Genomic DNA, 26,922 nt, shown 5'->3' with positions numbered 1-26,922 from the left:
AGAGAATGAGAGAGGCAGAGGGAGAAACAGGCTCCATGCAGGGAGCCCGACGTGGGATTTGATCCTGGGTCAGGATCAGGCCCTGGGCTGAAGGTGGCACTAAAGCGCTGAGCCACCGGGCTGCCCCACATTCTCACCTTTTAAATGTGTTTCTTTTTCTTGCCTACTATTGGGCTAGCTCAAGCCCCAGCAAAACTAAAGAGGAGGGAGGGAGAGGTGATGGAGAGGGCATCTTAGTTTTGTTCTCAATCTTGCTGTGTTCCTCCATACAGTATGTTTGCTGGATGATTTTTGTTGATGTCTTTTGTCAAATTAAGGAAATTTATCAAGTTAAGGAAATGGACTTTTCTATTTATCCTGCTGGCTTAAACAATATGCTAAGAAATGTTTTAAATGTCATGTATGGATGTCAAATTCTGTTTTCCTTATCTGTTGAGATGATACCACATTTCTTTGTTAATCAATTAACAAAATTCTAATATTTATGAATTGAATCCCTGGAGTGAAACCTAACCTGATCATGATTGCTTTTACTTATCTGGTTGGATGTGTTCAGAATTCCTGTACACATGCTCATGAGAGGGTTGGCTTTAGTGTTTTTTTCTGGTTGTTTTTATCCATTTAGATATCACGGTTATTCTGGCCTCTTAAAATGAGAGGGTTTCTTTTCTATTCGGTGTAGGAATGGAATGCTCTGTTCCCTGTTTGGTAGCATTCGGATAAAGCCGTTTGAATGCAGTGTTTTCTTTGAGGTAATATTGTTTCCTATCAACTGCATTTCTTTTATAGGTAAAGAATTATTCTGATTTTGTGTTTCTTCCTGATCTGTTTTGCTAAATTCTATCTTTCTAGGTAGTCATTCATTCTATCAAAATTTAAAGTATAGGGTGCCTGAGTTGCTCAGTCAGTTAAGCCTCTGCCTTGGCTCAGGTCATGATCTTAGGGTCCTGGGATCGAGCCCCGTGTTGAGCTCCCAGCTCGGTGGGGAGCCTGCTTCTCCCTTTCCTGCTCCCCTCTCCCCTGCTTCTGCTCTCTATCAAATAAATAAATAAAATCTTTTTAAAAAATTTCTAGTGTTGTTCTTGGTATCCTCTTACATGTTTTCACTGTAGCATCTGTGGTTTTATTTTTTTTCCCATTCCATTCCACTCAGGTCTTTAAAAAAAAAGTGAATCATCTTTTCAAACTTGAAGATTTTGCTTTGTTGATCTGTTCTTTTGTATGTTTCTCTGTTTCATGAATTTCTGTTCTCTTAATTTCCTTCCTTTTACGTCTGTGGGCCTTTGATTTATATTAGATCTTAGCTTTATTTTGAACCTTCTTATTTTTTGAAGGCTTTTAATATTGTTTCCTTCCAAGAACTGTATCCCATGAGTTTGATGCGAAAAGTTAAGATGATGAAATCATCACATTTCAGTTATATTTTCTCCTCTGACCCTTAAGTTTATTACATGTGTTATTAAATTTCCAAGTGAATGGATTTTTTAAATTATTGTGTTGGCTTTGTTTACTAACTTAACTGCTTTGTGGTAAAAACATTTTTTTAATAAATATTTTTTAAAAACCCAACTAGAGTCAGATCCTGGTCCTTTGAACTATACTGAGGTCAGCTTTATGTACCTGTGTGTCGGCCCCAGCAAGTGTTCCATGTGTGCTCAAAAGGACTGTGTCTTTTCCAGACATCAGATGCAGTCAAGTCCATTAGTTCAAGCTTGATTTTTCTGTTTTCTTACTGTTTCGTTTGTTTGATCTACTAATTACTGTCAAATGTGTTAAAATCTACTATGATGATGGAATTTTGACAAGTTTCTCCTTTAATTCTCTCAGTCTGGTGTCATTCGAGGCTATACACAAATTTACAGGGTATACGCAAATTTAAAATCAATGCATCTTCCTGGTCAGAGGAATCATTGATCATTATGTAGCAAATTTATTATTCCCAGTAATGCATTTTGCCTGAATTCTCCTTTGATATCAATATAACTATATTTTCCTGGTATATCTAACTGCCTGGTATATCTTTTCCATAGTTTAGCCTTTTTTCTGTGTTCTTTATGTGTGTCTTTTGTAAAGAGTACATAGCAGAAATTTATTTTGTTTTTAAAATATGGCATAACTATTAAGATCTTAATGGGAGAATTTAGCCTACTTAAACTTATTGTGATTAACAATTTCATTTCTAACATCACATTTTGAACGCTTTGGAAAGATATTTATTTATTTATTTATTTATTTATTTATTTATTTATTTATTTATAGCACAAGGTGGGGGGGAGAGGCAAAGGGAGAGGGAGAGATCTTAAGCAGACTTGTGCTGAGTGCAAAGCCTAACCTGGGGCTCGACCTCACAACCCTGAGATCCTGCTCCAAGAGATAGAGGCTTAACTGACTGAACCACCCAGGTGCTTCATATTTTGAACTTTTGACTCATTCTGTTTCACCTATTCTGTTCCCCTTGTTCTTCTTTTCTTGCCTTCCTTTGGACTGCTTTGTTTTCTTTGGTTTATTCTTCTCCCTTAACTTCTTTTGAAGGCATACACTGGGTCTATTCTATTATCGTTTGCTCTATTTAATGCCTATTTGACAACACGACAGGCACTCAGTAGTCATGGTCTTCTTCTGGACAGCACAAGGACCTTGCAAACCTTATTCTTCAGTCTCCTTTCTCAACTTCTGAGCAGTTGGAACTTGGCATTTTAAGTCCAGCCTGATTTATTCTCCCAACAGTTTATCTTTGTTTCATATATAGTCATTAGTTTGTTTAGATATCACATAGTTACCTTGGTTCACTATTTCTCCTTGCAGCTCAGACGGCACACCTGCAGTCATTTTCCCTTGGATAGAATTACATCCTTCAGAATCCATTTACTGAGGGTCATTTGGTGGGAAACTCTCAAGTTTGGCACTTTCCCTTGTTTCACTTTGTACAGAATTTTTGGTTGTTTACTCAGCACTTTGAGGATGATTCTTATGGTTTCTATTGTTGACATTAAGAATTTTGCTATTCATCTATCACTTCTCTGTGCGTGACACTGTCCCTCCAACAGTCTTTTGTAACCTACTTGTCTGCTATCTCCTACAGCTAGGTATACATATATACGCGCTATATGTGCTATAAATAAATAAATAAATAAATAAATAAATAAATAAATAAATAAATATTGACATTATTTGGGGTTTGTTGACTTTCTTAATCTGGGGGTCAGTGTCTTTCAACAAATTTGGAAAGTTCTCCGCATTACTTCTTTGAATATTCCTCTCCATTCTATTATCTCTTCAAAAAAATGTTATTCAAATATATAAACTTCAATTATGTTTTACCTTTCTTTTTCAAATATATGTTATCTATGTCTCTGGTTATCTGCTCAGATTTTCAATTTTTTATTTCTTTAAATGTATTAAACTTCTTTTATATTGTTTGCTGTCTCCAGTATCTGAAGAAGTCTTTGTGGATCTGTTACCACCTGCCTTGCATTCATTGTTTTTCACCCATGATGTCATCTTGATTTTATGTAACATCTAATTCCTGCCCATTTTCTTTAGAGCTTTATTTGGTTGAGAACATTTGATGCCCGACTTAAACTGAATTCTTCCATGGGGCACTTGCATTTGCCTTTACTAGTGTCCTTGAGTGGAGGGGCAAGGGGAGGGGAAGTCTTACCAAGCTGGGACCACTGTAGATTAAATTCTCCACATGTGGATTTATAGACTACACAGGGACACCTTGAGGTTAAGATTCTCATGGATCTTCTCTCCCCACCAGCCCACTCACTCCAACCCAGCTGTTTGAAAGAAAGTATTCTCACTGCCTTCTTCAGTGTGGTGGGTTTATTTATTTATCCATACAAGTGGATTCCTTATTTTGTATCATTTAAGAGATACATCTAGACAGATTTTATAAATTATAATCAGTATTTTATTTGCCCTCATTGGAGATTTACTCAGGTTATCTAATCTGACATGCTACTAGAAATAGAACTCCTGTTTGGTCATTTACTTCAAATCAGACATTCTTCACTTTTTTCATGTGTTTAGGAATCTCTTTGAAGCATAATGCTTTTTAATATGTAAAATATATAGGATTACGAGTGAAACCAATTATAGGATAAAGTTACCAACATTTTAAAAGACAAATTTGTGATATAGCAATAAGTGTGTTTCCTCATGCTATAAGTAACAAAATCTGGTGACAGGTACACAATCATGGTAATTTGACAGTAGTGAAAGTATTTTGAGATATTCATCACAAGTATAATGTGATGCCGTATCTGATTTGTACGCATGACAACATCCCAAGTAAGAGCTAAGACTACTGCAGTTTGTTGTTTATAATTAAAGAAAAGGCTAAATTTGAGTAAAGGGATAGTAAAAAAAATTTAATATTTTTTCCCCATTCAAGTTCATGAAACTCTATTAAAAGGGATTTCCAGTCCAAATCCTACAGTATATTCAGAGTGAAAGTTCCTGATTTTCTTAGGTTAAAGGTGAAAATACACGTGGAGTCGTAAGAAGTCTAGCCCCTGCCTCTCCCATTAGCCTTCTCCTGCCTTGCTCTGTGATTCAGCCACTCCAATCATTCAATCCCTTTAGCATGCCATCTACTCCCTCCTCTGGAAGGTTCTCTCTCCTTCTTTGCCTAGTTAACTCCCAGACTTTTTTCAGGGTTCAGTGTTGTCATTTCCCCCTCCCTGGTTCTTCCAAGTCCACTTCCTCACACAGGCTGTGCTATAGTGCTGTGATTTAGCATTTCCTGAGAGAAAGTTATCATGTGGACCAGTATCTGACAGACCTCTTTCTCTGTTGCACTGTAATCTCCAGAGTAGAGAGCATGATTATCTTTTGCTAATCACTGAATTCCCAGAGCCTAGCACAGAGCCCATCAGAGTAATTGCTCTTCCATGTGGGCTGGATGGAGCCTGACCACATTCTGGAAAGGAGAAATTGATCTAGTCTCATTTTTACAAATGAGGAAAACAGCCGTAAGTGTTGGACGATAGACACCTCCTAAAATACAAAGTGAGTTAAGGATCAGAATAGGAGTTATAACCCAGATTTGGGGGTCCTTCCCATATGGGGTAATCTCTCTCCTTCTTCCCCAGGATAAGGGCCACCTAATTTAGCTTATTCTTGTCCCTACCCCTATTTACCCATGGCAGTGTCCACCTCCTCCCTCCAAAGTGTATCTCATAGGCCTATAGTTTTCTGAACCTGGACTCAGACCGGAAATAGTGAACTTTTTCCTCATTTAACTATTGCACTGACAGCCAGCTGCCTTCTGAGCAGAAGCTCAGGTGACCAAGGGTGACAACTTGGTGAGAAGTTGAGGCCAGTCTGGGTGGGTCAGAGGCCCTTGATCAAGTGCTTTCCACATCATACCACCTAATTCTCTAAATGTCCCTTTTAAGATAAAGAAATATTGTCTTCTTTTATGGATCAGATTTACTCTCCAGGATTTTATAAACCAACTATTTTCTTTTTTTTTTAAACCAACTATTTTCATATAAAGCTTCAACAAAGGGCAAAAATTGCCATTTTAAAAAGATAAAAAGAATAAAAATGGAAGGATGGCCTGTGCCCAGACATTGCTATCCACCCCCACCCCACCCCATCTTTTTAAAGACTGAGTAGAGGGCATCAGGGGGGAGGATGATCAGGAATCTATGTTGTAGATGAGATGCCTGGAGTGACCAGACTGCTCATTTTCAAACATCTGAAGGGCTATTAGGAGAAAAAAGTCTTTGTCTTGTTCTTGGAGAGCCCCAAGGGCACAACCAGAACCCAATTTTAGCTCAAAATTCCAAACATGGAATGGGTTGCTTCACAAAGTTAAGTGTTTCCACCAGGGTGAGTGAACATTTTGTGAAGACTGTTTATTGAAAATTCTGCACTTGAAGATTAGTTTCTTAAAGTTTGAGATAATGGGATATCCAGTGGTGATTCTTCTACAACACTGATTCACTTTTCCATCCCTGCTGAGCCCTTGTGAGATCTAGCACCTGATTCCTCTGAAACTCTTGACTAAACTTCCTTCTCTCGTAAAACTAATAGCGTATATACATAAGGGCATAGGAAAGACTAGATAACGGTAGAAAAGTTAGAACTAAAAGAAATACACCCCATTCAGGCTCAGACCACTAAATAAACTTTCAAGGAAGTCTTGTTACTACTTTTCTAGTAGTATGTGATCTACTCTGCTTCTACAACATATTGTAGTAATTGGAGGGAAAAGCAAATATATCTAGGAAATCTGGATTTATAAAAGCTGTGTCTTTTCCTTGAAAGTTCATTTCTTTTCATGTAAATAAATACCTACCCTACCTAACATAAAACGGCCTGGGGAGAGGACAGAGAAAAACACTAAGAGGTGCTACTGCAGTGACCATCAGCATTAAAAAGAGGTGGAGAAGCAGTGGAAGATGCAGATGCAGTAATTCTGAACAAAATGTGTGGAGTCGACTGTTACAAAGGATGTGTGTATGCACTGGATGTAATTCATGGCTAGTTTTTTGTTGTTTTAAATTTAGATCTCTCATCCTATTCCTGATTTCCAGTTCCTTTTCTTTCTTTGCTGAGAAACAAACTTTGTGCAAATAAACCAGGAAATGTGAAATAGAACATCGTAAATAAGCATCCAATACCAAAGAAGCCCAAATGTTGATAGAAACGCTGACAAAGTGTTCTTAAATTGCTCTGATAACAGGTAAATTTTCCTCCTGCCATTTGATCTGTGAAACTAGGAGTGATGGGCAGTCCCGGTGGCGCAGCGGTTTAGCGCTGCCTGCAGCCCAGGGAGTGATCCTGGAGACCCTGGATGAGTCCCACGTCAGGCTCTCTGCATGGAGCCGGCTTCTCCCTCTGCCTGTGTCTCTGCCTCTCTCTGTGTCTCTATGAATAAATAAATAAAATCTTAAAAAAAAAAAAGAAACTAAGAGTGGTGATTTTGATTAATTGTCCATCCATGACCTTTCCAGCTGGCCAGTTGACTCAGTCATGGTTCTATAGTGGGAAGTATAAACACAATTATCTTCATTCCTCCTCACATTCCTATATTGTATCACTGCAACCTCACCATCACCTTTAAAATAGGAAAATCAGGTGTTATCACCTTCACTTATATCTTTTCCGTATACCTTCAACAAATTTTATTTCATTAATACTTGATTAATGAAATTCCATTTTTAGCTACTGATTCTTATTTAATCCTTTTCAATGCTTATTAAAATTTTTATTTAAAAGTAATCTTTCAAATTCAAGTTTTGTCAGAAAGATAGCACACAGCATCAGACCATGATATAGCTGGAATACCTAACATCATTGGATTTTTGGCATCATGTAATCATCATGGGATTTTTTTTCTTCCGCCTTTATAAGCAGAATATATTGATCAGGGTTTTCAAATATGGTACCAGCTTTGTTTTCCTGAATAAGTTCCACTTGGTCATGGTACATAGTTCTTTTTATATGTTGTTGAATTCAATTTGCTAACATTTTATTTAAAATCTTTGCACTTAAATATTCAATAAAAATTTTGTACCTATATTTGTGAGGGATATTGGTCTATAGTTCTTTTTTTGTACTATCTTTGCCTGGTTCTGATGGCAGGGTAACACTGCCTCATAAAATAAATTAGGAAGTGTTCCTTCCTCTTCTAGTTTTTGGAAGAGATTGATGTGAATTCTAGAATTGATGTGAATTCTTCAAACATTTGGTAGGATTTTCCAGTGAAATCTTCTAGGCCTGGAGGTATTTTAGGAGGGTATTATGAATTTTATATAATTATTCAAATTATGCATTTCATATTGAATAAATTGTGTTAGTTTGGGTTTTTCCAGGAATTGGTCTAGTTCATCTAAGTTGTCAAATTTATGTACAAAATTGTACCAACTGTTTCCTACATTCTCTTGATGTCTCCTAATTGGTGTTATTGGCCACTTACACTTAATGTAATTATGTAATTATCATGTTAAGTCTCTGCCTTTATTTCTTGTTTTCTGCTTGTTGTGTTTTGTTTCCTTTTTCCCACTTTCCTGTGGGTTTGTTTGTTTTACAATTCTATTTGCACATTGGGGTATGTCTCTGTATAACTTTCAGTGGCCACTCTAGATATTACATTATATATACACATGACTTCTCAAAACCTACTGGTATCAGCTTTTACCAGTTTGAGTGTAATATGGAAACATTTTCTCCTCCAACATTTATATACAGTTGCTTTCTTTAAATGAATTGAAAGCCACAAGAGTGTTAAAATTTTTGCTTCAATCATCAAACATAATTCAGAAAACTTAAGAGAAAGAAAACCTATTACATATACCTATATTTTTGCTCTTTCCATGTTTCTTCCTTCCTGATACTCCATGGTTCCACCTTTTATCATTTCCTTTTTGTTTAAATAATTTTACTTTAGTCATGCTTTTAGCATGAGTCAGCTGTTAAAACTTTCATAGTTTTCCTTCATAAGAGAGGAAGGAATGCTTTCCCCTCCATTTCTAAAGGATATTTTCACTGGATATAGAATTCTGGATTGACAGTTTTTTTCTTCCAGTACTTGGAAAATGTGCCATTTATTCATGGACTCCATGGTTTCTGATGAGAAACTCATGGCCATTCTAATTGTTTTGCCCCTAGAGGCGATGTGTCACTTCCCTTTGCCCTGGAGACTGTTTGCCTTTGGCTTTAGTTTTCAGTTTGATTATTATTATGTATCTTGGCACGGATTCCTTTAGGTTTATCTTATTTAGGATTCACTTTGCATTTTTAAATCTGTTGGTTTATGTTGCTTTGGAAACTTTAGGAAATTGTGCATTCTTTTTCTTGGAATATTTTTTTCAGTTCCACCTTCCTCTCCTCTTCTGGCACTCCAATGACATGATCCATTTTTTCGTTATAGTTCCACACACCTTTTTTTTCAGTCTACTTCTTCAGACTGGGTAATTTCTATTGTTTCATCTTCAAGTTCATAGAGTCTTCCCTTTGTTGTCTCCACTCTGCTGTTAAATTCATCCACAGAGCTTTTTATTTTGGTTATTTTTCACTTCTAAAATTCCATGTAATTTTTTTATACTTCCTTTTTGCTGAATTTTTCTGTTTTTCATGTTTCAAGCAGGTTTATGATTTCTCACTCAAGTGTTTTAATGATGCCTGCTTAAAATATTTGTCAGGTGGGGATGAGAAAGGTACAGCATCAGTAATATAGTCAATGGTACTGAAGTAGCATCCACTGAATGGTGACACACGGGATGGTAGCTACGCTTGTGAGCATAGTGTAATGTACAGAATTGCCAAATCATTATGCTGTACACCCAAAACTATATAACAGTGTGTTTCAACAATAATTCAAATAAAAAATTAAAAATAAAGTATTTGTCAGATAATTCTAACATCTGTTGTCTCTTCTTACTCCACTTGAGATCATCTTGGTTCTTAGTATGACATGCAACCTGGCTGAATGTTGTAAGATAAAACTCTGGGCCTTGGCAGGCCTTGCCTGACACCACTCCTGGGTGAGAGGGAGCACTGCTCTTTATTGTTTCCTGGGGATAGTCCAGGCTCCTCACTGGGTCGCCACTAATGACAATCAGGCTGGAAGGGGATAGAGGCATCTCATTAGTACTGCAAAGCGGTCCCCAGTGGGATTGCTTTGTAACTACTGATCAAAGTGCTGAAAGTCCTGATTCTTCACTAGGGTTCCCCTGATACCACCCCAGTGAAAAGAGAAAGGGGCATGTCAATACTGCTGGTGGGGGTAGAGGTCCAGGACCCTCACATGGTCAGACATCATGAAGATGGGGCCATCGCCACTCACTGGAGATGCAAGTCCTAGATCAGGCTGTCTGGTTCCTAGCTCCCGCTCAGTCCTTCTCGGATACTACCAGGGAGAGTGGTGGGGAGGAGGTTGACACATCTTGTTACAGCCAGGCAAGGGGAACTTCAGGCCCCACTTGGCCTTTGCTGGCAGGAAGGGGGGGTGGGGTACGCTGTAATTTTTTCACATGATGTTTGGCTGGAGTAGACCCATTACTGTTGGAAGCCTTCTGCCTTACTAGGCTGCCCCTTTCCTGGTACGTTTGCTACAGTGAACAGGTTTCAGGCACATTGGCTGTGCCCATTGGCATTTCTGCATTGCCGGCTTCTCAAATCTGGGATATATGACACAAAAGGAAAACCCAGGGAACTCACCACCACTCAGTTTCCTCAGGCTGCCATAACAAAATACAGACCAGCGGCTAAACAACAGCAACTCATTTTCTCACAGACCCAGAAACTGAAAATCCAAGATCAAGATGTCAGATTTGGTTTCTCATGAGGTCTTTCTCCTCAGCTTTCAGATGGCCACCTGCTTGCCATGTCCTCACATGGTCTTTCCTGTGTGCGTGCACACATACGCTGTCTGAATTTCCACCTTATAAGGACACCAGTCACATGATTAGGTTCCACCCTAAAGGTCGCCTTTTTAACTTAATAAACTCTTTAAAGACCTTATCTCCAAATACAGCCTACATTTCAAGGTGGAGGGTCTTAGGAATCCAACATGTGAATTCTGGGTGGGACACAAGTCCACCCATGACACCACTGTATCCCTCCTCAGGTCCTGAGACACCTAGTCACTTCCCAAGTCCTTCTACATGTGTTTTTCATATAATGTCCAGGATTTTAAATTGTACTTAGTGGGAAGAAAAGGGAGTCTGTCTACTCCATCTTCTTGGAAATAGAAGTCTCCTCCTTGCATTTTTCTTTAACTCTATTTCTTTACAAACTGACCTTCCTTGGTTGGTAAATGGTAGAGCCAGCTCTTCTGACTCCTGCATCCTGGGTCTTTATGCCAAGACATATTGGTTTCACTTCAAATAAAACGTTTAAAAAAATACAGAAACACAAAATTCAAAATGCACCCAAACAGCAAGACTTTTAAAAAGCATTAAAGTTCTTGAATGAACCCTTTTGCCAACACTGAAGGAGCTTGCAAGTCATCCCTCTGTCCTAACTGCTAAAAAGCAGAACTGAAAAAACCAACATCTCTTCTTAGGTACAAGAAGAGGCACGGGGCAAACTGCCATCCCTCACATTGAAGACTGATAAGCAAAAATACAGAGTTACAACTTACTGGAATAGTCGGCTCTGAGTGAACAAGGGCTGAAGGAGGAAAATCTGAACTGTAATTGTCAAACTGCTGGAGGCTCGGTGCAGACAAGTCTTAGTTGTCTAAAATCCAGGGGGAGCCCATCATAGGGGGACCCCACAATTTTGTGAGTTTTATCTTTAGGAACTAAGCCCAGTATTCACAGCAAAGAGCAGAGAAAAATGTCATGCTTAGTATGCTCAGGAGAGAAAACGGAACTGTTTTGAATCACAGCAGGAGTACTCTGTTCTCCCTGCCAACACCTGCCCTCAGGAGGCATGAGTCAACGGGTCTAACTGCTGTGGTTTTATCAGAGCCTAACTAATCTGGGGAGAGGGAAATCATGCCAGTCCTGCCAAATGTGTCCCACCCAAAAGCAGAAAAAAAAAAATTAAGATTTCTGATAATGAAATCCCTACTTTTCCTGCCCACAACACAACTGTAGATAAAAATGACCCTGGTTCCCCAGTGTGCCTAAGGTACAAACAGGCCACAGTCAAGAATTTTTACTACAGAGAAAATAAGCAGGTTAATCTTGATAATTAGAACAAAGCTCTTTGAAGCAGTGTGCATCTCCACCTCAGATACTGTGGTCAACAGTTCTCAGGGCAATGCAATGTTTCAATTCCCTATCAAATATAACAATCTGCCACAGAGTCTACCTGATACACACAAATCACCTTCATATGCAAACCTCCTCTGCCCCAGGAAGTCACTGAGGACTTCCCAGATTTCCCACAGCCTCCCTTATGAGGCCAAATTGTCACTCACTGCCAGGGCCAGACCAGCATTTCACTCAATAAAACGTCGACATTGAGAACAAGGTCAGGCTCACAGTACAACTCAGAACCGTGAGAGGGAGCCCATCCAGGGCCATGACTGGAGGCTCCAGCAGGGCCCATGGAGTAGCCAGGCTGCTGCAAGTCTCCTCAGGGCCAGTGGGCCCGGCTTTATACTGAAATCCAGTATGTTCTGACTCTGTCATGTGCACCTTGCTTGAGCTCACTCACGGTCATCGAAGGAAGAGGAGTTGTACCCCCACAGTAACGTCCAGGTCAGGAGCCAATCCTGAAATGCAGGGGGCACCATCATCTAAGCACTCACCTGTCCATCTCCAGGCTCTTCAGTACCACTCTCCTCTCTCCCTGGACAGTTACATGCTCCATCTGAAGCTTACATTATTTCCCTGGATGCATAACCCTTATCCTTAGGGAAAATTAGACATGATCCTTCTTCCCCTTTTCCTTATCTCCGGAAAATCTTTATGAAAACCATGGGGATGAAAGTCAAAAGAATTCCAGAATTCTAGCCACGAGCAAATAACAAGCTAAAAGAATTCTGAACCCCAGGGCTTTTCGGTACCCCCGAAGTGCTCTGCCCAGCCTAGCTCTACAGAAGTTCCCTTCAGGTCTCTGCTAATTTTTCCATTTCTGGGGGTCACCAATAGCATGTCCCAAACTTCTCAGCTCTATTCACCTCTGCCCAGCAAAGTGGTGTATCACATAGTTTAGGCCAAAATAATGACAATTAAAATAAGAAACCTTCCTTGAATCCTCTTTCTCTTTTATACAATGTCTGGTCTAGCAATAATCTTGAGTTCCAGACTCTACTAGGGAATTTAGCATGACAAATCAAACAAAACCACAGCTTCCTTGGCCTGGCCTCAGAGATTCTAATAGGAAAAACATGTCCAATTAAAAAAAAGAAAATCCCCAAGTGATTCTGAAAGGCAGGCAAGTCTGGCTTCCCCTGGTTGGCTATGGAAACAAGCATTCGGCCCAACCACTGAGCTCTCATGGTGGCAGGTCAGCTTTTTGTTGTTATTATGCAACAAAATGGAAAATGGAAAATGTAGCTGCTTTAACTCACTGCATTGCTCTCCCATTTATTATAAAAGGAATGAAAACATACTAACATTAGAGCTTGAAAGAATTCTTAATGAAAGCCAAGGCTCTCAAAGTTTTCACTCAATGAGCCTAGTTTATAGATTTTACAAAAAAATGGCACTTCTTTTTCTCCATCTGGTCTGTGCTGCCAGAGGAGGACACACACTGATTCAAACCCTGGGTGAGATCTGAAAAATCTCTCCACGCAGCAGTTAATATCGCATGTAGATTCAGCCCCAGTAGCAATGTGTTTAATATCTACTCCTCAAGTTACATCCACCAACCTGGAAGCTTTTGGATTTTTCCTTTAAAATTCTACAGTGCTTTTCTTAGCAATCCAACAACGTACCACGCAAAGCAGAAAGTCAGCCAATCCTTAAAACTGCAAATATGTTTCAATATTTTATTAAAATAGCATATTTAACCACTGTTAACCAAGAATACGTTAACTTTGTCCCCCCGCCCCCACCCCAAATACGCAGCACAACACAGTAGTGATTTCAAATATCCTTGATCGTGATAACCAACAGAAGTATTTCAAAGTCAAGTTTGCAACTAAAAACTAGACCTTGGAAAAATTCTGAATTAAAAGAAACATAAAGCTCTCAAACAGAATTCTTTTATCCGCCTGAAGAATAGATGTCGGTGTGTCACCCACCTGACAATACTGCTAAGTTCACTTTTTTTTTTTTTTGTCCTTTATGCATAGTATAAGGTCTCATTTATAAGTACCCACTTTTATAAATAAAATTGGCATATTTCACCCCATTCAATGTTCCTTTTCAGCTTCACAAAGAAACCAGTAAATAAAACTGTCAACGACAGTCACGACATATGCTCTCATAGCAAGATAAAAAACGTGAAAATATGCAAAGATGCATCTACGCTATTTTACATAAAAAGACAAGATTTTAAAAAGTGCAAGGCAAAATTTGCAGTTTTCTGAGGGGAGTTTTTAGGCACATCCATTTCTTTAAAGCAAGCTTCAGAATGAAATTCCAGTTTGTTCTTCATGACACCTGTTTTAAGTCTTTCTTAAAAAAAAGAAAAAAAAAATACATCCCATCAAGTGTGACACAGGGAGTCTCCCATCGTGAGAAGTGAGGTTTTCAGTTATGGCGTGTCCGTCCTTTTTTTATCCTTGCGGGCTTTGGTTTGGGGATGTACTGATTATTTGCCTGGTACTCGAGTTCTTTACGGAAGTAGTGGATTGCTTTGTTTAAACCTTCTTCTAGTGGGACCTGTTGAAAGAGAAGGTAAGAATAGGAGACCAGGTCAGTGTTGAGAGCAACAGCAGACACTCCTAGGGCTCTGCAGGAAGGAAATGCTGATGATGGGTGGCCTGTTCCATGGGGGTGTGTCACAGGGCACCAGGGCTGACCAGGAAGAGCAGCCAAAGCCGCTTTCAGAGCGCACTGTGCAATTTGACAAATTACACCCCAGACTGACAGAGAATGAGCTCTGATCCCCCAAAGACCCTAGACTCTTGCTGGTCTGGGGTCCACCCTGCTTGAATCAACCACAAAACACCTGAAAACGACGCACGTGTGCGTCTGTGTGCTTTTCTTTTGGAAGTGTGTGATGGAGGGAGGGTGCCTTGGGAAGCACCTGGGTGTGAGCCACACACTCATTCTCCCACGGGACACTCACTCCCAGTGACCTAAGAGGCTGAGTCTGAGGAGAATTCATGACAACACCATGGAAGCAATTTTAATTTAGAGCATCCCTCCTGCAGCAAACAGAAAACAGAAATCTAACCAGCTGCCTAGGAGTAAAAAAGGGCAGAAGTTGGAAAGGAAGCACGGCCAAGGGGCATCAGACCACTAGGGGAGAAGACTATGCGCCTATTACCTTGACAGCGGTGATGGTTTCAGGGGCATAAAAATACACCAAAACTTATTAAGTTGTACTTTTTAAATACAGGCAGTTTGCTGTCTGCCAATTGTACCTCAATAGCACTGTCAAAAAAGACACACATGGAGAAATTAAGATGGGTATATGACTAAATGCTTCTTTGGACAAGATCCCTCAAAAATTATTAATGAGATGAAACTAGTATGAAGAGAAACTAGTGGTAGGTACCTCATCTAAATGTGTTAGAATATTATCCATTTAAACTCCAGAAAAATAAAAATACCTACATACCTTACCTACTATAAAAGCAAAAGTTACTATGTAGCGAATGTGCATTTAGCTTTTTAAAAAATATTTTAAGACATAGGTTCTACTTACAAAAGACCAATGGCAAATGCCTTCTAAAAACAGAGATCTACACTTGCTGCTTTGTGCAGCAGGAACTCTTATGTATTAAATTTTGTCTGGGCATGACCATATTTTTAGTGCACTCAACAAATCCCTGTGACCTTCAGATCACTCAGACTTGTAGACCCTGGGATAAAATAAGATCAGACTGGAACTCTCAGGTCCCTTTAAGGCCCAACACTGGAGGATTCTTCTCACTTAGCTCTCTGGAGGGCAGCAGAAAAGGCCACCCCATAACAGGACTGTGGGAGCTCAGGGTGACATCAGCCCCAAATCCACTACTTTGATACGCTGACCATGCTGAGTTGCAGGCACCTGAGCAAGTAGAGAGCGAGGCTTTCTCTGAACTCCTCCCAGCAGCCCAAAGACAGCCCCTCCAACAGAAATTCAGCTGTCCCAAGTCCCCTCCCCAAAGTGTCATCAACCAGGGAAGACTGACTCTCACCACAGGAGAGAGGACTAGACATTGATACCACATAAATTGTCATAAGCTATCGTTATCTCCCAGGAGTTCTTCTAAGGGCCCATTCACCTTTCTTAAAAATCACTTACTGTCCTCTAAGAGGCCTATGTGCCCCTCTTCTTTCCCTATGAAGATGGTATTTAAGCCTGAATTCTATGGCCGCCTCCTGAGTCCTTATTTCTCCCCGGGTATCTCCCACATACACCTGTGGGATAGATGCTAACACACTTGTATAGTCCCGCAGGCCACAAGGAGTCTCATCTAATCTAGGAACAACAGAAAGGCATGGAGGGTCACCTCTCCCTGGCCTTTGGTTTCTCATGCTTCCAATCTGGGGTTCCGCCTTCCTGGGAACCGAGTGGCTCTGCTCGCCCTGATTCATGTAGCAACCTTGCCCAACCCGGCGCATCCAAGGACATCCTGAGCTGAGTGGAGACAGACAGGTCAGCCAGGCCTCCTAGGCCCAGAGTGCACGTGGCCACTGCCCTGGATGCTCCTTTCACAGACTGAGACACATGAAAGGAGAAGCCATGTAACAGCTCGGAACCCTATGTCTTATCCGCCCAAGCTTGCCAGTGCCTACAAGGACCCGCTGTGGACCTCTATTGACGGGTCAGCATAGAGCCACACACTCACCACAGGCTCCCATGCCAGCATCATCTTCGCTTTTCTGATATCTGGTTTTCTTTTCTGTGGGTCATCCTGGGCTTCGGAGAGAAACTGAATCTCACTTCCACTACCTGAATTGATTAAGAAAAAAAGAAGGTAAAAGAATCACAAACCAGTCCAGGTGGGACTTTTACTATACTCCTCAAAGTGAAATCCCCTCTGCATAGTGAATAAGGGTGCATAACATGTGCATGACAGAACACATTTCTCACAGAGTCACTGAGCCACATGGGGGACCGTACCTCTGGCCCCATGAGAACTGCGTGAGAAGCAGTTACTCTGTCTCTACAGGCCTGGGCCACCCCTGAGGGAAAGGACAGGGCCTACCCTAGCTGCTGGCTCCAAGGTGGACCACCTACCATCAGCTAATGCAGCATGGATGTCCACAGAACCAGACTCCAAAGTAAATAAAAGTGGCAAATGTGTGTGTCCATCTGTGATGCCAATGGCCCCAGTGAGCCCTCCTGAGGCATTCACACACTATAGGAGACTCCGGCCTAGAAACAGGCTGGCTTTCAACTTGTTTAACCAAGTAGAGTGCAGGAGGAATGACTGTGGGCTAGTTCTGAGCTGATGCCTTAGAAAGACCTAACCATTTATGCACCTACAGGTGTGAGCCCTGCGCCAACACAGATGTCCAGCTACCCTGCTACAGAGACCACATGCAGAAGGACAAAGAGCCTGGCTTGTCCAGCACCCTAGCAGGGCCCAGACACTGGGGATCAACAGAATGAAGTCACATGAGGGGCCATCGGCAAGACTTGCAGAAGAATCATGCCCCCCCAGTGGAAGCCAGTTCCAAAGAATCATAAACAAATACAACAGTTGCTGTTGTGAGCTTCCGCAGTTTGGGGCAGTGTGCTATTCAGCCCTTCACAGAACCATACTGATTATAATGCCTGAGGATATTGTCAAAATGCAGATTCTGATCCAGAAGATATGAGTGGGGTGTGTGATTCTGCATTTCTAACAAGCATCTGGGTGACACTGAAGATGCTGGATCATGGGCCCCACTTAGGTAGAGGTTCTGGATGGCCCAGATCCCAGACAACCTGTTACCTGAGCACATCCCTTCCTTATCTGGGTAGAGACAGGCAGACCTAGAGTCGGAAAGCAGATCTTGGGGAAGCTGCTGGGGCCATGAAATCCTGCAATTTATGACTGAGGAAGGCCAGCCCCCTCTGTCCAAGTATCCAGAGCTGATAAGAACATGCTGGTAGATGATAGCTCCAAGTCAGAAAGGACAGCCCTGAAGACAACCCAGCTAAGTATGGGGCCTGGACAGGCACTTCAGAATATCCTACATCATGTTCACCCCAGTCTAGCCAGCCACACTCCATTCTAGTTATGTCCTGACTCAAATTTCTTCATCAACCATGGAAAACAGACCAACCCTCCAACCCCACCCCCACCCAGAGAGCCAGACTTCCCAGAGCTCTAGGAAGCCTGCTGATGTGACAAATGGCTCACCCAGTATACATCTGCAACACAAGGGCTGGCTGAAAATACAGAAACTTCTAATAACTTTCAGAGCACGCCCCTGATTGGGTTTACTTCCAGTGTCTACACTGCCTCCAACATGTCATGGCCAGGTTGGCCAGAACTGCCAAGAACTCGAAAATTGTCAACAGATTCCATCAGAAACACACAAGCTGGTGTTATTCCTTCTCGGCTCTTCAAAATCCCATTCACATCACTGTCCATGTTTGGAAATCAAACATTTGTTACCTGTGTGGAGTGATCTACCAGAATCACATCTCAAGCACTGGGAACATATCTCCTCCTCCCACTCCACCCCAACCTGCTGACAGACCTGTGAACAGGACCAACCCCCCTTCCCACCTTCATCTGTATCTTTCTATTACTTAATTAAAGAATCAGAAGACAATTAAGTGTTTCTGATAAAGTTCTGCTTTTTATCCAATTCAATTAGCTTGTATTAATTACACATTTTCTAGTCCGAATGTTATTAACTGATAGGGTAAGTGCAGCCAATTTCACTCAGCAACGTGTTTGTCTTACTTACCAACAAGGTTTTTAATTAACTGAGCAAACTCTAGGATTGTGTGTTCTTCCGGGTTCCCCTAGGGAAGAAACGGTTGCTAGTTATAAGTGTAATTACAACAGCAGAGACCACTTCCACCCAAATCATATACATGTCTTCAAAGTATTCACGGGCGAACTGGCTTCTTGGGAAGTCATGAGGCTCCTGCCTCTTCATGTTTCCTTGGGTGCTTCCCTGATCAGGATGATGACTAGTCCACCTAGCAAAGTGCTAAACTGTATCTGGCGCTGCTTTTGTCTGCTAGACTGACTGTTGACAAGAACGCCCCTCAGCTAGGTCAAGAGCATCTAATACAGACATACATTACCTAGCCAACCAGGACAATTTCCTTATATAAAGTTACTGTAACTGCATGGTCACTGTGCATACAAGTTTGGTTCTATAAAATGAGCTCTCATAAGATAAGACATTTCCCTCTAGGTGCATGGTGATAACAGCGTAAGCAATAATGGACTTGCGAACTTGTACATGGAACTGCAATGGAACCAAAATGCACTCACAGATGAGGGCTCTGGGTAGCCAGAGGAAAAGCCTTTAAAAAAAGTGAGCTTGCCTTTAGGGACTGTCAAGGAAAATCATTTCCTCCTTTTCTTCCATCACACAAGACTGCAGGATTCCCTTCTCAATCCTGCTACTCTTATTTGCCACCCCCTCTCCATTGTAAGAGACCACCACCAAGTCTGACCATTAGGTGTCCGAAATACCCTGCACTCCCAACTTCCTGGTCTGGCCTGGAGCTGGAAGGAAAGAGAGCAGGAAAGGACCCTAGTCCCACATCTAAGCACAAAGAAAGGACTGACTAGCAAAGTGGAGTGATGGGAACTTGGGAAGGAGAGGGCCCATCTTTGTCAGGGCTACTGGCAGACAGTCTTCAGACTTCAGGGAAGGCAGGTTTCTACAGGGGATGGGAGTTCTCAAACAGCCTGTGTAAAGGCCCCCTCAGAAAGAAAAGAAGGAACCTAGTATCTAAAGACTGTGCTTATGTGGAAAATGGGGGGCATCACCAACATCACGCACATTTTAAAGTGCCTGGAGCAAAACCCAGGATGAAGGTGGCGTGGCCTTTGAAGTTATTAGGTAGGCAAATGCTTGAAAGAAACTGAGGCTCACAAGACTCGTCTCAATCTATTCTTAATTTCATCATTTTTCTTTAAAAGTGCACAAAAGCAGCCCTAGCTGGGTGCTGGCAGCCACTGGCACCCATGAATCGGTCTACACCCAGACAAGGGAGTGATGTCTCCACCTCTTCCTATGTGGTGAAAACTCCCTCCCAACTCAGTGAAAAATGAAGACAGGATATGCTGGTTACAAAGACAAGCAAAAAGAAATATTTCTGAATGAAGCAGTTTTGAGGAATAAGCAGGCATGGGTACCCCTTTGAGCCTTAAAACCTTGGAGGAAGCAGGAGAGGTAGTCTGGGGGAAGCACCTGAAGCAGACTCCAAGGCCTGTCAAGGTAAGGCCACGACTCCCCATAAACTAATGTCAGCAGTCATTGGCATCAGCAGAACATCCTGAATGACGGACAGTCTATACTAAACACTTCATATTTTAAACAGAATGAGATGGAGTTATCCAGAGGGACAGCAGGTGAGAGGGTAGGAGGACTCAGGACCTGAATGTGAACTCTGGCTGAGAGCTGGGGAGGAGACTCAGTGTGACCCTGCCCCCCAAATCCTTGGAGAGTCACCATGCTGTGGAGGGAGGCATTAGCTAGCCTTAATGGGCCCCACACTGAGAAGTAAGGCTAGTGGGCCTTACTCACAGAGAATGAGATTCTAGTTCTTAATAGAAGGAAATACTTCCTGCCAGTAAGAACTGGCCAGAGACAGAATGAAGTGCTTTGAAGAGAAGCATGTTCACCCAGTAGTAAAACTGCTTAAAAACATGGAGCAAGGGCACCCCGGGTGGCTCAGCGGTTTAATGCCGCCTGGAGACCCAGGATCGAGTCCCACATCAGGCTCCCTGCATGAAGCCTGTTTCCCCCTCTGCCTGTGTCTCTGCCTCTCTCTCTTTCTCATGAGTAAATAAATAAAATCTTTAAAAAAAAATTATTACACGGAGTGAGAGAACCTTAGGATCCCTCCAACAAGGAGACTCTGGGGCCATAGGAAGGAATGAAGGAAGAAGCAACAAAGGTGCTCAGTATAGCCAGGTGACCTACAGACATGATCAGAAACTGGGAAACTCCCTTAACTTCCATAATCTATAAAGCTCACTTAATCAAGTCTTACAGGGAGTACATAATGTCAAATAATAGAGAAAGAAATGCACACAGAAAACTGTCCATCTACTGCCACCACAGCCTTTCACAACCTTTTAGTCCTAGGCCCTTCCGGATGACAGAGGTAGGTGAGTGCTTATCATACCACTCATACATGCCTTGCAGACATTTTACTCCTTTGCATATTCTTATTTTGTGTTTTTCCTCCCTCTAATGTGCAATAAGCAAACACATGCATGCCCTATGCGTGCTCTTGGCAAATAAAGCCATGGCTGCTGCTCTTCAGGATTTCCTAAAAGCATGGAACCTGTTCTAGGGGGCGTGGAGGAAGTGGACACACTCACCAGGTTGACTGGGCTGCTCACGTTGCTGTTCATGAGAGCCACGAGACCATTCACCAGGTCACTGGAACAGAAAGGAAAGCCAGGTCAGGCGCTGTCTGCTGTAGGGCGATGCCGAGCAGAGCAGACCCATGTCACCTCCCGAAAGAAAACCAAAATCCAAATGGAAAACTAATGACAAAAAAAAAAAAAAAAAAAAATCCTGCAAAAAAGCAGTGTTGAGAATGCTAAAGTACTTGTGGATAATGATATGATGTCTGGGATTCGCTTTCAGCGCATGGGGTATAGGATGGCTAAACAGGAATGGAAGCGATCGATGGGCTTAATTAAGTGCTCTACTATTGTCTATTTCTGAAACCCTTTAATGACTGAAAAATCAAAAATAGACAAACGCCCCCAAAAGATGGTGTTATTACAGTTTCTGATGGAAAGTGTCCATGTTTAAATGTGAGCCCACATAGCTGGTTCATATGAAAAAGCAATGATTAAAAAAAACACTAAGACCCACTGAAATGAAAGCTCTCCAGTATGTCACTCTCATACTGGCAAATCACAGATAAAGCCAAACGACACAGCATTGAAATAGACCGGACCACTGCTCCCTACCCCCTCAGATTTCAATCCCCTCCCCATCCATGGTCCCCCCCCCCGCCCAAGACTCTTCGCATGAACGGTCAGGACGATCTGGATGTTTCAGATGGATCGTAACCGACTGGGCCATGAAGGTGAAGAGAAGTAAGCAAACTTTAGCTTACCAAGGTTTGGTTCTTATTTTCAGAGGCTTTAAAGTGTGGCTCTGTTAAAAAAAAGTTACTTCGTAAAAATGACACCTCACTGCTGCACACGAGCACTTTCCTATGTCTACGTTCATCAGGTATACTTCTCAGAAGACTGTTAAAGCTGTTGTGGTGATCCAAATGCAGTCTGTGGTGAAACCTTCCCCTCCGCTTCCTCCTCCTCCATCATTACCAGCAAGGAACAGGTTGCTATGGTTAACTTCAAAACAAAACCTGTTTTTGCTTTCTTTTTCATCAGAAAAAAAAAAATGGCGGGGGGCAGGTATTTAGCTAAGTATTTTCTGAATTTTTGTTTTCAATGATTAGGTATCTTATGTGAACATGCCTAAGTCCGTTCCATTCTCATAGGTCAAGCATAAATGCAAATAACTGCTGACTTTGGATGACTTTCTAGAAACTGGCAAAAAGTCACTTCATCACGATGGCAGTAATTATTATTATATTACATCATAACACATCTCTCATGGCATAGGTCTCTGCATATTCATAAGAAGACGTTAAAAGCTGCCATTCACGAGCATCCACAATCAATTTTAATACTGAAACGGGGTGGAGGTCCACGTTAAGCTGGAAGACAACGGACTCATGCAATCATCCTCATGGTGCGGAGGGGTGCATCTTTTGTATAATAATCTGGCAACTTTTAAGGTCAAAATTGCATAGATCACACCCATTTATCCTGAAACTCTTTAAAAGTGTCATTTTGACAAAGTGACTTTTTTTTTTTTTTTTTTAAAGACAGCACGCCTTTGTTATGTGGATGAGGCTGTAACCGGACCAGGAAAACATCAGTCATGCCAAGGTGTGAATGTGTATGGTATGATCATCTGGACCTCAGAAACCATGAAATGCTACTTCAAGGCAATTGTGGATTTTGGAAACAGTTAATTTAGTACAGTAACTATAGATTCAGACATGGAGCATTTTTAACTACAAAAAATTATTTCTCAAAAATAGCTTATCAGAACTAGCAAAACTGTAACTCTTCTATCTCAGCTGAGTCTTGAATGCCAAAAACGGGAAATCGGGACAGTTGTTTGCCCTACTTTGGTTCAGTCGTGGAAGTGCATCAGGGCAGGCCACACACTGTGGGCATGTACACTCCTGAGCTGGGATGGTATGTGGCATGTGCATTGCTGAATTCTTAACATATTTTAATTACCAGCAGAAAAAGTCTGAGACTCTTTTAAGTGAATTTGTATGTGTTGCCTTTGAAGTAATGAGCAGTTAAGAAGAATGAGCTCTGACTGCTTTGCCCTTTACTGCTGTCTCCCTGACAGTTCATGCTCTCTCAGCTGGAGAAGTTTGGCGGCCAGTGGCGAGAGGTTCCAGGTCATGCCACATAACTGATGACATACGACTCTCTCCTGATGTGCACAACTGGGAAGTGGGTGGAGGCGAGTGGGATGGAAGGTCAGTTATTATGAAAAGACACTGCTCAATACACAAAGGTCCAATTAAGATGGTCCGGATATAGAAAAGTGGCATGATGCATTTTCTCTGCATGCATTTTCTCACATGGCTCCTGGGATAAGTGTTTTGAAATGAAAACAGTCCTGTAGGCATCTTGCTATTTCCTGGTTAAATCTCATCTCAGGTTATTTGGGCGAAAGTGTGCCAGTTATATTTTACTCCTAAGGTTTTTGTGCCCTGCTTGGCAAGACACTCATGGCTGGGGCGAAAAAGCATGGACTGTGATGTGTATTTATTTGTAGCTTTCTTTTAGACTAAATGTGAAAACTGACTGATAGTTTCTGGGGAAAAAAAAAACATCTACAATGGTTTTTAATTTTTATTAATTTTTATTATTACTTTTTTAATGAGCAGTTCTATTTCCCAAAGAGACTTCTACTCAGGATTCTCAAATAATCACACAAAAGTCTATGTGGCTGCTCTCGGTGAGGTGGCCCAGACCTGTACCCTCACTGCCACCCTGCCACCACTTCACTGCTTAGAGCACCCCCAGATGGCCTCAGGACACAACAGGAACAGCATTTTCCAGCTGATAGGCATTCCAGGGTATTTGCATTGCAAAGTGAAAATATATGGTACCAAAATATAGAACTGGATTTTACGATGATTCAGGATATCAGAAACTTAAACAGAATTTATAATAAATGTGTCATGTGTAGAAATATTTTGGTCTATGCAAATGTTTATAGGGTAACTCTTCTCTCAGAACCCAAACTGCATTTTAAAATGTCACCACCCAAACTGACCAATGAGAATACCAGCCTTACACGAATTAACAAGAAAATGGTAATAATTACCACGTGCGACTACTTGACAAGGTTCTCGAATATATTTTCATCCGCATTCAGTTCCAATATAAAATTTGACAACATGAGAACAGACTATCTTCTCTTTCCCTTAATGAGGACAATTTCAACCTCCCCAGAAAGCCACGATTAAAATGGGTCTGATTTCAGCATCTGTAGGGTTTGCTGGATGATTAAGGCCAGCTCTCCAATTGGTATGATCTGAAATCAAGTTGCCCTCAGGAACTGGGTGAGTTTCCTTATGAAACACTAGGTGGCAGTAAAAGATTAGCACATGAGTCATAAATATCAGCCTTATATGTAAAATTTTAACTTTTTTTTTAAAGATTCTTTAAGTAATGCCTACACCCAACATGGGGCTCAAACTCACAACCCTGAGATCAAGAGTTGCATGCTCCACGTATTGGGCCAGGCAGGCACCTGTAAAATTTTACCTTTTAAATGGAGAAGCTCAAGGGCTTTCCCATCTGAAAATTAAAATCCTTTTATCCAAGCCACGTTAGAGATGTGAAAATAATGAACATACAAAACAGACACAGGCTGTTTAGTCTGCACCACTTCTGCTGGAAGCAGCACTAAGGCTGCATTGTGGGCAGCAGGCCCAGCTGCCTTACCTGACATACTGGAATGCCCTTGTCTGCGACCCGGACCCATACACCTAGGAGGAAAGCAACAGTTAGGCCTCCTGAGAAAACCACACTATCATGGGAAAACAGGGTTCCTTAAGCCTCCAGCGGCACAGTCTGACCCTAGATCTAGCACGGAAGAGGCAGTGAGACCACAACTCACTCTGTACTTCAAGTTATGTCCCAACGGTGAGAAAGTGCATGCATGCATGTATCAAGTCTGTCCTCTAAAGTCAGTAGTGGGAGGAGTCAGCTATTACTGTCTTGTGACGAGTCAGGGATTATGTGAGGCTCCCAGGTCTCTGAGTCCAGCAGGGTGATTGATGGACACATGCACAGGCAGGAGAGGTAGGTAGTGCCTGGGGCCTGCACCCTGGAACATTGTGCACATGCACAGGCAAGAGCGGTAGGTAGTGCCTGGGGGCCGCACATTGGAACAGCTGGGCGTTCAGTCAGACTAGTCCCAGAATCTCTGGGAAGGAGGAGGTGAGCCTCCTGATACTTTTACAGCCAGCTCCCCGGGTGATACTAACATGCAGCCAAGTTTGGGAACAAACCAGGAAACTCCAGATAGGAGACAGAGGCAGAGGAAGGGAGGAAGGGGGAGGCCCTCGCACTCTTCTGTGCTCCCCATATGTTGCCGCGTCGCCAGGCCCCCACTCAGTTCCTCCCCTCCACCAGCTACAGACCCTCTTGTCCAAATGCTCCCTCTCCTTTTGATACTTCTCTGGCTCGTTCCTCCAGCCACAATGAACAGCTCTGCCCTTCACACTCAGCCTTCCTCTCCTATCCCTCTAACCTCTGCCACTCAGCCCACTTTCCCAAGCTATGAACTCCCCAGACACGGCACGGCACCAGCTCCCCTGCGCCCCACCTCAGCTGCAGGCCACCAGGGCTCCACAAACATGTACGAACAATAACCTCGTAGGTCCTGCAGTTTAGACACTTAGTGAGAATGGAGAGACGCAGGCTCTTTGAGGCAGTCCCTTACCCTACGGTCACAGAGAAGGAACCACGGGCTTCTGTCTGCTTGCTGGTGGGGAAAGAAAGAGGGTAGCTAGGAGGAGGGACTGACTCCTAGAAAAGCCTGATCTCCGCACCTAAAGGGAATCACACTGGTGTCTCCTGCCCTGATGCCAAAAAGGAGCGGAGGCCAACAGCCAACAGCCCACAGCCCACACTAGCTCCACACCAGCCTCATTGGCCTATGCTTTTTTCCCAGAGGGCTTCCCTGGGCTCAGGCCACCAGATCTGAGAAGCAGATGGGGAGGACAATGGAAGGGAAGAAAAGCAAGCCTCACAGGCACCCAGTGCCTTTTCCTTTTTTGAAAAGCAGGTTTAGAAGGCTGCTTTCGTTATCTTAATAAGTATTTGCATATACCAATATCAAAAGGGCACCAGATTTACCTACTTAGGCAGAAGCCCTTCCAGTGAGGAAAGGTTAGAGAACCGATTTACAGAGGTTTCTGTCCAAAGGACACAAGTACAACAGCCAAACTCAGTAAAGGAATGTTGAAGAAAGATGAATGGGCCTCTTAGAAGCAGGCATCTTGGCATCTCTGCCTGAACCCAATTCCCTGGTCTTGCGGACCCATCTGGTACATTTGGGCAATCAGAAAGGAAGCCATGGGCCCAGTAAATAGGAAGTAGGATGGCGAAGTCCATCTACGACTGCATCGCCGGCCTGTCATCCTGGAAATCCACCTGCACCTGAGGAGTCCCACAGGTGGGACACATCTGCATTATTTTTTATGCAACCTCATTACAGATGAGGTCGTGGAAGCCCTGAGCACTGCAGCAACGGGGATCCAGGACAGGAAAATCTACCCTGACTCTAGAAGCTCTTTGTTTTACCCCAGTGCATCAATAAGTTCAGAATTGCCTGTAACTCCAGCTGTCAACTATGGGCCACAGTAAGCTGGCACTGAACCATTCTCCCACATTATAAAGTGAGTATGAGAGTGGGGCAACACCCATCAATCAGAGTCACAGCACCCAGAACACAGAGGTTTGTGTGTTGAGCTGTATGTACAGTTTGTTTGTTTGTTTCAGTTGCCTGCATGTACCTACCGTTCCTGGGTTGGCCTAGTCAATGCTGATGGTCCAGACACCACTGCCTACGTTCTTTGCACCCTCCCACCCACCCCGGTCAGGTCACTGCAACAGTGGGTCAGCCGGTCTGCTGTCTGCCG

At 42.4% G+C, this 26,922-nt stretch overlaps 1 protein-coding gene across 3 annotated transcripts in view; it reads right to left on the bottom strand.

Moving 5' to 3' along the window:
- Positions 1-13,394: 13,394 nt before the first annotated feature.
- UXS1 (UDP-glucuronate decarboxylase 1) overlaps positions 13,395-26,922 on the bottom strand; it is a 93,467-nt gene continuing 79,939 nt past the window's right edge. For all 3 annotated transcript variants that reach the window (XM_025462909.3, XM_025462916.3, XM_049115386.1), the window contains 5 exons: positions 24,719-24,762; positions 21,032-21,092; positions 18,426-18,483; positions 16,367-16,470; positions 13,395-14,246 (listed from right to left, as the gene is read on the bottom strand). In XM_025462909.3, the coding sequence (XP_025318694.1) occupies positions 14,115-14,246; positions 16,367-16,470; positions 18,426-18,483; positions 21,032-21,092; positions 24,719-24,762 (399 nt within the window). In that variant the 3' untranslated portion in view covers positions 13,395-14,114. The remainder of the gene's footprint in view (positions 14,247-16,366; positions 16,471-18,425; positions 18,484-21,031; positions 21,093-24,718; positions 24,763-26,922) is intronic.

Source organism: Canis lupus, chromosome 10, assembly GCF_003254725.2.
Source record: "Canis lupus dingo isolate Sandy chromosome 10, ASM325472v2, whole genome shotgun sequence".
Classification (NCBI taxonomy): Eukaryota; Metazoa; Chordata; class Mammalia; order Carnivora; family Canidae; genus Canis; species Canis lupus.
Note: the sequence above shows the minus strand (reverse complement) of the source record. Positions and strands in the feature narration are given on the sequence as shown.